The 11,786-nt window shown below is 32.6% G+C and overlaps 1 protein-coding gene across 1 annotated transcript; it reads right to left on the reverse strand.

The window, feature by feature from the left end:
• Positions 1-2,041: 2,041 nt before the first annotated feature.
• Positions 2,042-6,748, reverse strand: LOC130891290 (uncharacterized). The gene is made up of 2 exons (XM_057795932.1): positions 6,622-6,748; positions 2,042-3,082 (listed from the first exon to the last, which is right to left on the reverse strand). Exons 1-2 carry the CDS (start codon positions 6,626-6,628, stop codon positions 2,076-2,078), a joined length of 1,014 nt encoding a protein of 337 aa, XP_057651915.1. The 5' UTR covers positions 6,629-6,748; the 3' UTR covers positions 2,042-2,075.
• Between the last annotated feature and the right edge of the window lie 5,038 nt (positions 6,749-11,786).

The raw sequence follows: 11,786 nt of genomic DNA on the forward strand, positions 1-11,786 counted from the left end.
ATTTAATTAATGCCTAATCACTAGGTCCATGACTACATCATTTTTCTGCACAGACCTTACTTTTATTTCATGAAACTGATTGATTTCTATAATAATAGGACATCTTCAAGCAGGCCTTGGCTTACATCTAAACGAGATGCCCTATATTTCAAGGGGGATATTGCTGGTAAGGGATATTTAAGGCTGTTTCTCAAAGATAATATTGGTTGCTGTTTTATCTCAAGGTGAAAGAAATGAAAATTTATTCCTAGTTCCTATCTCTTTCCATTTCGAAATTCTGATCTATCTATCTATCTGATTTTGAGTAAGAACCAATAATTCTTCAGCAGATTTGGATTGAAATTTTTTGTTCAAAAGTTTATTATGAGATTCCTTCTTATATTATGCTATCGAAGACTCTAATGTTTTGATAATCTTGCGAGAAGCAGTTCTTAAGGGAGAATATTTGCAAAGTATCTCATCATAAATTATCTTATAAGTAGGTAAAAGGGGCTCAACCTGAGGTTCAATAATTTGCGTTATTGAGGGACCTTTGTGTAAATCTTCTTCCATTTGGGCAAATATCTATTATTATAGAAACATTGGGATCTTGCCTGGATGTCGATGGTTGACTACAGTCAAAGAAGGATGAAGCAAGCAACGATTCAACCATTGCTTCATTCCCTTTTTTACACTTCTAGCATGTCTCAATTGGGGTTATAACTTCCTTTACGAAATTTAGTGTAGGCACTGCTGTCTTGAAAATCTTGGTAAATGCAAAAAATGAACATTGAACAACGAACTATATATCATCATTATAATTCATTATCGTTATCATTTTATTATTATTATTTATTTGTAGTGGGATTTCTATTTAGAAATAGATCCATATTCTAATTTAGTTAATGGAAAAAAACACATATTAATTATAAAATAGATACTTACTCAATAATTCATGTTGTAAATCTCTTTCAAAATCATATGCTGTGAAATGATCTGAGTAAATTGCAGAGGCGATGTATCTACTTATTTCGTATACCATATCCTTGCTTTTTGGGAAATAATGGAATACTCAGTTTTATTTTAGCGATAATTGATTGTCCATTTCATGAAAACGATTACCAATGGAAATACTATTGCTACAAAACACAGGTCTATTTGCTCATAGAATCATGTCTCTTCTATTTAGCTTTGTATAACAAACTAACCTGTAGAAATTGACGCAATTAATAGTCCACAACAAGTAAAATACGTTAATGAACTAACTATCACTGCTTCGAAGTTTTATTTGAAAAATTTGGAACCCGTAATTAACATAGAAAACACTGAATATTTTATAGATATAAGTTGATTTTGAGATGGTTGGGGCGAAATTCAAATATCTGGGATCAATCATTACTGAATAAATTAAATCCGGATATGGAAACTGAGCTGGCAGCTTCTGTTGATAATAAAATTCCATAATTCATCTCAATATAAAATAAGTTGGAACTAAAATTATATAAAACAATTATTAGACTTGTTGTCACTTATGTAGCCGACTAGCACTAGAAATCGAAATCAGGAATAAATATTAATTATTTTTGATGGAAACATTTTGAGATAAATATGAAAAGGGACATGATAAAAATGATACAAAATGATTCTATAGAGTAGAAGAGAAGAGAGGTATTGGACGTCCTAGAAAAAGGTAGTTACGAGTGGATGAAGTAGGAAAGACTTGAAAAGAATAAAAGTTAAAAGCTGGTGTTGTAATAGGTCCTCATTGTACTGTAGATTATAGGAATGAGTAAAAGGTTGTTGAAATCAACTTCGTTCGGAAGTTCTCCAATAAAAGTAACCATCTCAGCCCAATTCATAACAGAGAAGTCAGAAGAGGTTCTACGATATATATGGAATCATGAGAAAAATGAAATATTGAATTGTATCAAAAAACTCCAAAAAATTAAGCTATAAATTGAATTTATGAGGACAATTGTAGGGTTTCTTGAATAAAGCTGCGATTATCTTAGAAATAAATTATATTTATGAACACTTGGGTACATATAAGAAAAAAATACAATGAATATCAATATTTATATTTATCATTCCATACATTATATAAAACTACTTATTCTTCTTGTGTCCTCTACGCTACCAAAGTTATCTGCATGGACATAAGTATTACAATTTACCACATTCTTAGTTAAAAATTGATCATCATTGAATTCCTCCAAGCCTCTAAAATGGCGAGTTAAAACATTTCTAACGTCGATGTTATATTTAAACAAAATTAAGATTATCATCAAAAAATGTATATGAGCTAGAGTTTGAGGTATGAATATTGTAAAAAGTATGATCATGTCAAACACAAAACCAATATCAAAGTACGATATGAAAATATGGTAAGTAATAAGAAAGAAAAAACTTATCGCTACCATATTTGATACTTCAAAAACATACGACGTATGGGAGTAGAGTTTTTTCAACTTACTCTTATAAACTAATATATTTAAGATAATCAGATTTAATATAAATATCAAGTATACACCGTAAATGAGGGTTTCAGTCCAATTACAATAACAGTCTACGCAAAAAGAAGCAAAAAAAGAAAGTGCTAGGAATGATGAATTCAAAATAACAACAAACGTTATCCGAAGACAGCTAGAGAAAGGAGAGAAGTGCGGACTGTAAGAAATAACAAACCATTCTAAAGCAAGACAAAGAGAAAGAATATAATACAAAGCCAAACAACATTTATACATTTGTATAATGAAACAGAAACACCGATCACATTTGGATGAGCTCGAAAATAAAACAAATGAATTAAAAAACTCTATTATGGATTTCCACTGCGCAAAAATATCTAAGAAACACATATTGAAAATGTAAATGTTCAAATTTTGTCTCAATTTCTTAAACCGACAGAATAAATATATCGCGAATGATTCGACAACTATCATTACAAAACTTAATATAACATCTTTTATTACGCTCACTACAAAAGTAAAAGGCACCCAATAACTATATGCGCTCTTATAGTCTAGTATTCCACCAAAACCATCCGCCTCTTCTTCTTCCATAGTTCCGTTGTTGATGGCGAACCAAAAAGACGACGTGTTATCTGTGAGAAAATACATATTAAATAGAAAAATTCCATACGAGCAAGTATTTTATTGTGACAAATAAGTCAGAAATATTGAGTATATCCCAAATTGGCATGATTGACGTAGATAAATCGAAAAGTTTGGGAGATAAACAGATGATTTGATAAAAAAATAGTTGCTTATTTTGTAGCATGAGTAAATTGGAAGCGGTTATACGTGTTTAATATTCCCACATACTTGATACATTCCAACATATCTAATTATTTTTAAAATTTTTTTTAATTCCTTATTTCTTAGACCTTTTGATATATTAATGCATCTAAATGTTCTTTATTTTTAGTCTTTTCTGTTTTAAAATTATTTTTTTTTTTTTGATAATTTCGAGTCGAAACGTCAAGAATCAAGAGCATTTAGATGCATTATTGTTTTTTAATATATATATGAAATATGTCTATTTGCAGTCGACACAGTTTCCCTTGGAGAAGCCCTGATCTTACAACACTTCAAAGGACCATATCTAGTGACCTAAGCACCCTTAAATAATTGTGCGATTCTAATCTTCTCGGGTACAATATTTCTAAAACCAAAGTTTTATCGCATCAAAATACTTTGCTGCCTTTTTTTTTTTGAATAACACTACCACTGACATCGTTGAATCTGTAAAATTCTTATTGAGTTGCATCTCCGATATGCCCTTCCTTTCTGGGGTACGTGTGGTGCGACTCAATTTGAGCGAATCTTCAAACTACAGAAGAGAGCTGTTAGATATTTACCCGGACTAAACAGCAGGGCTCATTGCCGGAACTTTTCCAAAAGATTAAAAATTTCGACCATTCTTTCCTTATTCATCTTTGAATCCGTTTGCCTGATTCGTAAATACGCTTCTCCAATGTCAGAAAGGTGCACGACCTTTACCTACCTACTACACGTCCAGAATTAGTTAAGGGCTCAATATCTCACAATGCACAAAAGTGCACAATCACTTGCCAATTGAAATCAAATCGTTATTCCGCAATAATTTGAGAGCACGGTGCGACGTACTTCAAATGTACTCCCAGTCACAATTTTCAAGATATCCTCGTGAATTTTCAAGTTTTTACTTTTCCGATGTTAATTAGAAACTTCCTAAGATATTTTTCATTCTCTACTAGAATTCATCTTATGATATTCATGACAAAAAATAGAATCCGACTTGGGGTATGTTTTTACCCCGCATCGTATTTCGAATTATACTTGCTAAATAAACTTTGCGCATGCGTGGCGCGAATGTTAATGGCATGATCAGCTAAATCGTTCCCATTTATGTTTGTCTTGTTAGTAGTCGCTAGTGCGTAGTAGAAATAGTACATTTCACTTAAGTTTTATGTTTATTTTTCATATAGGCTATGGCAGTGAATTTTAAAAAACTACGACAATCTGAAAAACTGTTTGATAAATGGTTAGAGTTGTTTTAAATCTTGGTCTAGATGAACTTGGACTTGAGAATGAAGACAGTGATTTTGAGCCAGAAGGTATAAACTACGAAGACATTATTACGACAGACAGTGTGAAAACAGAACTACCCTTTAGAGCCACTAGTCTTAGGAATCAGAATATCATCAAAGCAATACCAGGACTCAGATCTTGGAGCATTTCAACTGTTTTTGACTGTGTTGACTGACGATCAGTAGATCTTATTGTTTTCTATACCTACAGTAAAGCAGATCAGATAAAAAATAATATTTCAAGGACATTTTGATATTTGAACAGCTTTTCATGATTTTGGGTGTCTTGCAAGCTCTTAAAAAATTATGCTTCGTGGTAATACAAAAGGATACGCACGTCCAACTCTTTCTGCTTCAAGATCTCATGTGTTCAGACCATAACCTTATTTATTCTGTTTGATGATTGAAATTCGTGAGGGTCTAGAAAATCAACTGATAAGTTTTCTCCCACATTAAAAAATGCTACAATCCTGGTACTTATGTCATAGTGGATGAAACAGCTCTTGTCATTTAGAAGTCGTTGTTCTTTTAGAGCGAAGATGAAGAAAAGACCAGATAACTAGGATGGGTAGAAAATGGATGAATTGCGTACCTACTACATTCCTTTAATACGATGACTGGTCTGAACATATTGAATTTTTCTTGTCATGTCTGAGCATGTCCCGAAAATTTAATCACTAATATGATTCACTATTTGAGCTTGTTTTTGAGTGCTTTAAACCATTATTTACTTCTATTCAAGAAGTAGATGGACAGCGTGCCAGCCTTTGATAAACAAATCTCAATTTGTGAAAATAGTCCGTGCTTCTTTGGTCATAAAATTGAAGTTAGAGCACATCTGTTAGTAGTAATGAGTAATAATATAGCAAAATTATTTGATTGTCACAGTCCCTGATAAGTGTGTAGAATTTCAAATGAATCCGTAATTTTGAAGAGGTTAAAAATTCAATACAAAGATAAATAGGAATATCTAAATAATAGATGATTTTCTATAATAATAGAAGAAAATATTCAGTGTAATATGTTAAGTTTGGAAAATCTTTGTATCGAAAAAAAATTGAACGTTCATTCCAAATTTTAGGGCACATTACTATGTTTTTTTTAAGTCGAAATGGTGTCATGTCTTTTACGATTTTATTAATAAAAGGAATAACATAGACTGCATTCACATCACAATTTCATTAAAATAATATGTCTCAATAACAATACACGAGGATATATTGGAAAATTCTTAGCCTATTATAGAACCAAACAAAATTTCAATGTCAAAATATTCTCCTCTTAATTGGATACATTCATTACAGCGAACCTGCAACGTCTCTAGACCTTTCAAAAAAATGTTTCTTCTTGCTCTGCAAACCAGACCTTCACAGCTTTTATCACCTCATCGTTAGAAGACAATTTACGACCTTTTTAACTTTTTCTCAGTTGAGGAAAGAGGTGATAGTCGGACGGAGCCAAATCTGGTGAATATGGAGGGTGTTCTATTGATTCAAATCGTAACCATTTACTCTCTTGAGTCATTCATTTTTCTGCAGTCAACGGAGAGTCAAATGAAAACATAAGCGCCTGTTCTTTGGATGTATTCAAAAAGTATCGTTGGAAAAAGTGTATAGACTAACTATATGTTAAATTTTCAGACAACCCTTGTACTTGTTGTTGCTGCTTGGTGCTGCTGGGGATTTTGGCGGCGCAATGATGTTTATTATATTGGTTGAAAGAAGGGTACCTTTTCTAGTAAAATAGTGAAAGAAAAAACGAATATTGAAGAATTTCTTTATCGATAAATACGGAAAAAAACTTTGTTTTTATGAAGTTTTATCGTCAGTTATTTGGAAATATTGATTCCTCCTCTTAACAAGTTGCTTGCTATTCGGAAAATGATGTTTAACTAATTGACATGTGAGAAAATAATACAAATTTGCATATAAAAGTGAATGAATACCATTGTATTAATACACAAATATCTATACCTGTTTTATGAAAAATCATGGTAACATAAATCACTTGAAACTAAACTAAAAAAATATTTTGTATGTTCATTTCAAAAATATATAAATATGATTGCTAACCTGTCATTTTTTGCAGTTGTATATGAATCTCGGAACTTTTCACATATTGAAAAACACCATTTTTTTGTAACTGTCGAAATGCAAATAACACTGAAGTTTTCAATGGAGATGATAGCGATGCGTCAATTACACTGGGGTCACCGCCTCGTATCAAATAACTATTCTCATTTGTTTATAAATTTTACCTACTATATAAGGTTAACTACGGAATATTATTTATTTTTAGGAAAAATATAGTCTGACACGATAAAACAATCAGTGATAATGTTCCATAAAAAAATCCAGAATAATTCAGCTTATTTCATGTACAGAAGCACGTATACATCAGTAAGGTTGAGCTAAAATGCTAGAAGTCGTTTGATATTCTACATAAGAGATCTGGCTATTAAATAACGAGACTGGTAACGAAAAAGTGTTTTATTATAAAAATTATTCTACATTCCAATGCTCCCCTCACCACAAACCTCTCCATACATTGTTTTCATCAATCGAAGCAGTGCTGGAAGTCTTCTTTGGTGAGGGCCTTTCGGCGCTGTGCCGTTTTTTGCTTTACCGCTTCTATCGACAAAAATCGGGTTTCTTTCAAACCAAATCTTTTTCTAACCTTTCAAAGAAATCTAAGCGTACCCGTTGAAGCAAGAGCTTTTGGTCAGCAGTCAGATTTTTTGGCACCATCTTCGCTCAGACTTTTGTCATGTGTAATTCCTCGTGAAAAATCTTTATAACCGTTTCTTTATTGGCGTTCACAGCCTCGACAATCATCTGGATGCTCATTCGACGATCAGCACAATTTGGTTTATTTTAGTCACTGTTTTCGGAGTCGAAACAACCACAGGGCGTTGCTCATCTTCAGTGCTCTCTCGGACCTTACTAAAGCACTTACACCACTCAAAAACACGCGCACGAGATAGAAAATTGTTCCCATAGGCCTCTTGCAACAATTTGAGATTGATAATTCGCTCCACAGTTGGTTGGTGGATGACCAAAATATTGTCTAAATACCCTTATTTCTGACATACACCGGTAAACATGAGATTCATATTTTCTTCTCCTTAATTCAGTGGCGATACGATTTTCCTCTTTTTTTCTGAGAGAAATTACTGAGAACTTGAAACACACAGTACATTCAAAATGAGATAAAAGTAGTTAAAAACTCAATAATACACTACGTTCTAAATGAGAACATGAAATAATAATAAAAAACTCACTGAAATATGTAATTCAAATCTTATTTATTGCAACAACTAAACGTATTATGACATTTTGAACTGCACAAAAGCACTTTACAACTGCACTTATTTATGGAATACTCTTCACAATGACATCGTGTATAGCCTTGCTCAACGCTTCTCGAATTACTTGCTTCCCTCAACGAAATTTCTTGAAAATAAATATTATCTATGTAGAGTAACATTTCTTCACAAATTACAAACAGATTACGTGTGTAAAGCTGCTTGAGGGTACTCGTGTGTCCTCTTTTTCATTGGATTATGGTTTTCTTAAGATTATTCAAGCTGTTTTTTGGTTTCAGAAGTATTTTAAATTTCTTCTAGTTTCGATATTTGCGATTTGTTCGCTGAACAATAAAGACGATGCTATGCCAATGATGGCTTCATAAGGACCGTTGTATTCTTGGCGAATTGATCCAAGGGTGAACATTCTGACCATTTATTTGTATCGTTATCGTTCATCCATGTAGTTAGCATATTCTGTACATCATAGTTGGCAATTTCAACTGAGCCTTGTGCTTGATTGTGATGAGCCTTCTCATGAACTTAACATTTTTCCACATATTTCGGATATGATTTGATGTGTCTAAATTCTCTACCATTGTCTGGGTACAATATTACTGGAACACCAAATGTTCAAAATAATGGACTAACGTGATACGCTACTTGTACCCGCTTAGTTTTCAAAGTTTGTAGTTGAATAAACTTAGTTAAATGATTCTGAGACACCATTATGAACTTATACTCGCCATATCTGTTTGACTGCAGATGTATAAGATCAACTTGACATGAGTATAAATCGGAACTGATAATTGGTTTCACAACAATACATTTCTGAGGTGCACTGTGTTTCATTTGACAATGTTTACATAAATATAAATACAACATTACAACTCCATATATTTTTGTATTCATTTTCTAATTCTTTAAGCACACGTATCTTTTCCTCGTGGCCTAGTCTAGTGTGAATGTTTCAATCATCTGTAATCCAAAGGTGTATTTGCATTTAATTTTAGCAGAAAAACCTTCAAAGAGTATTTTTAAGTACTTTTTTAAGAAAACATTCATCTCAGCATCAAACCTTGCATAAGATAAACAAAGCTGACAACTTCAAGCAGACTAAAGGGCTCGGCAGGTAACAACCAGTTGCCTCTTCGTCGGCTCCTCTCTTTTCGACCTCCACCAGCGCATGTGTCGACATACATGTGTGAGGGTCCAAATGTACAAGAATGTAAGGAAATATTAAATTTGATCTTTCACTGACTTATTTGGTGTTTGTTGTCATTCATCGGTTAAAGTCGACATTTTCCAAATTCGGTCTTTCACGGTAACATATACATTGGCAAAGCATTGCTCAAAGTTCAATTAACGCATTAAGGCACATTCGAACAAATATAAACCTGACATAGTTTGGTGTGGAGTTTTTCGAAATGAGCAGCAACATAGTAAGCTGATGTAAGAATGTGGAAGTAACTAATATTTCATTTCTGAATACACATAGTTATGGCTGTAATCGGCATGTAAATATGTATTATCGTGGAAAGTCTTCACAGTACACTAAATATAATGGTACAAAGTGCCATTGAATGTTTATGAGCCAAGTGTTGTTTCGAAAAAACGAAGATATAAGTCAAAATATTGAACTAAAATCAATAGTAGATATTTCATACCAAATTCTAAGAAAATTACATATGCAAAAGAGACAAGCTTCATACAAAAGAGTCAATCATAAATAATCACTCATATTTACAAAAGAAAATCATTCTCAACATTTCTCCCATTCGGTTTCAGGAGATAAACTACTGAATGGTCTCAAACTTTTCCATTCAATCACGTACGTTTACCTAATATATGATCAGCGTACAATTCAAGGTTCTTCAATAGCAAACATTCTACCATTGAGGATGAACAACACAAATTATCAAATATCAACACGATATCACGCTGAATATGAATCCACCATCCCCCGGCTCCGAAAAAAATATAATCAAGTGGTTCTCGTTTGTTTAAATAAAGCTCAATATTGAAAAAGAAATTAATAAGAATGAGGAGTATGCGTGGACTAAAGTGCTTGAGGTAGCAACTCATACCTCAATTTATCAATTTCAGACTACGCAATAACGAATTTATGAGCAGCTCCATTATTTTGATAGAATATATGGCAATATATTCACAAAATACAAGCTGTCGATAGTTTCAAGATAGTTGATCAAAATGTTCCCATTGGTACCCCAAAAATCTTCACCTGCAGATGAAGCATTCTTCGTATTCATTTGGAGCCTGTTCTCCTAATGCTTTAATTATTCATTTGACTCGGATGTGAAATGATGGCCCCATGGCACTTCGTTGCTATTCCAACAAATTCGTTACTTTGATGACTGTCAAATAATCAATAGCCGTAGCGTTTCTAAACTTCAAATCTACCTTATAAATTATCTATTATGATCTAATTAACATAACTATCACTACACATAGGAAAATGTTTTTAAGAAATTGCAAAAAGCAATAACAAAATATATGAAGCTTTTGGTTAAATTGGTCAAATTTAACCTACATGGAATGCTTTTTATGTTTTTAAATTATCCATTTCAATGGTTGACATAAATTTCAATGGATTCTATCTATAAATAAAATAATATCCAACAATTTAATAAGTTTATTTCATGTCTTTAGATTTTTTCGATTTTGTTACTTTACTTTTTTGAAGTGATTTGGTTTCCGAGAAATTCAATTCAAGAAAAGTCCTTGAGCTTCCTTGAGTTGTCATTTCAGTTGAAGTAGTAGGTACCGTACATGAACCACTGTCTCCAGATAAGCATTCTTCATTATACAGTTTCATCAATCTATCCGTTTGCAATTTTGTAAAATAATCTGCTCCGAAATTAACAGCGTCTCCAGGTTGTTCAGATAACATATAATGCAGTGTAAACGAAAGAAGATCTTTGAATTTCAAGGGATACGTTTTTCCAGCCACTAAATTGGAAAAATCAAGCGGTGGAGGTTCTACATTTTGCTCTATTGTGAAATCATCACTTTGTGATAGTATTGATGTGCCGGTTGGTGTATGTATTGACATATCACTTAATAAATTGATATTTTTAAGAAATATTCGAATTTTTGAGTAATGCCAATGACTTTGACAGATTAGATCACCAGCTTACTATTCACTTCAACATTTCTTCTTTTTTTCAATTTTCACATCATGTTTGGGCAGCTAATCAAAAGAAAATCATAAGAATATTTGAAAATTCGAGGAAATTGGACCAGGTATAAAAACAATTGAGATACAATAAAAATTCATAAAAGTATGATGGACCAAAGAAATAATTGTAAGGTGATATTCTTAGGGTACCTTAGTTCTTAGATAATACATCTATTTGAGAACTCGGCACATTTCTCAAAAAACTTGAGTAATTTCTTAATTTTTCTTGTATATACTGATACAATCAAGTTTATGAGCAAAATCTACTTGACAACGTAAAATGAAAATTTAAACCGACATGTTCACGTCAGTCAAAAGGAACCAATGAACGAGTCTCATGTTGACTATACCTTATTAGAATTAGTTCATTGTACCACATTGAATCAATTAGTTTTAGTTGTCTTGAGAAAATGATAAATGATCAACCAACATTAGGTGAAACAACTCCGAATAAGATTTAAGTGTCTTACAGAATCAATGAGGCAGATCAGAGCTATGAAAGTAATATGTCCAACCAGTTATTTTGGTTTCCCAAAGTTCTATCGTCTATAAATCGCAGCAACATTAGACAACGACATGCTACGGGCTAGAAGTAGAAACAAATCAATGTCAAAGAGCCGAGGAACTGTCAAACACTCTGATCTAACTTTGCTCGACCATCTAAGAGCATTTGCATCAAGCAAATGAGCAAAGCAGGGATTTCTATCCTCCATGATCAGAGAAAAAGCAGCGGC

Source organism: Diorhabda carinulata, chromosome 3 (assembly GCF_026250575.1).
Source record: "Diorhabda carinulata isolate Delta chromosome 3, icDioCari1.1, whole genome shotgun sequence".
In the NCBI taxonomy this organism is placed as follows: Eukaryota; Metazoa; Arthropoda; class Insecta; order Coleoptera; family Chrysomelidae; genus Diorhabda; species Diorhabda carinulata.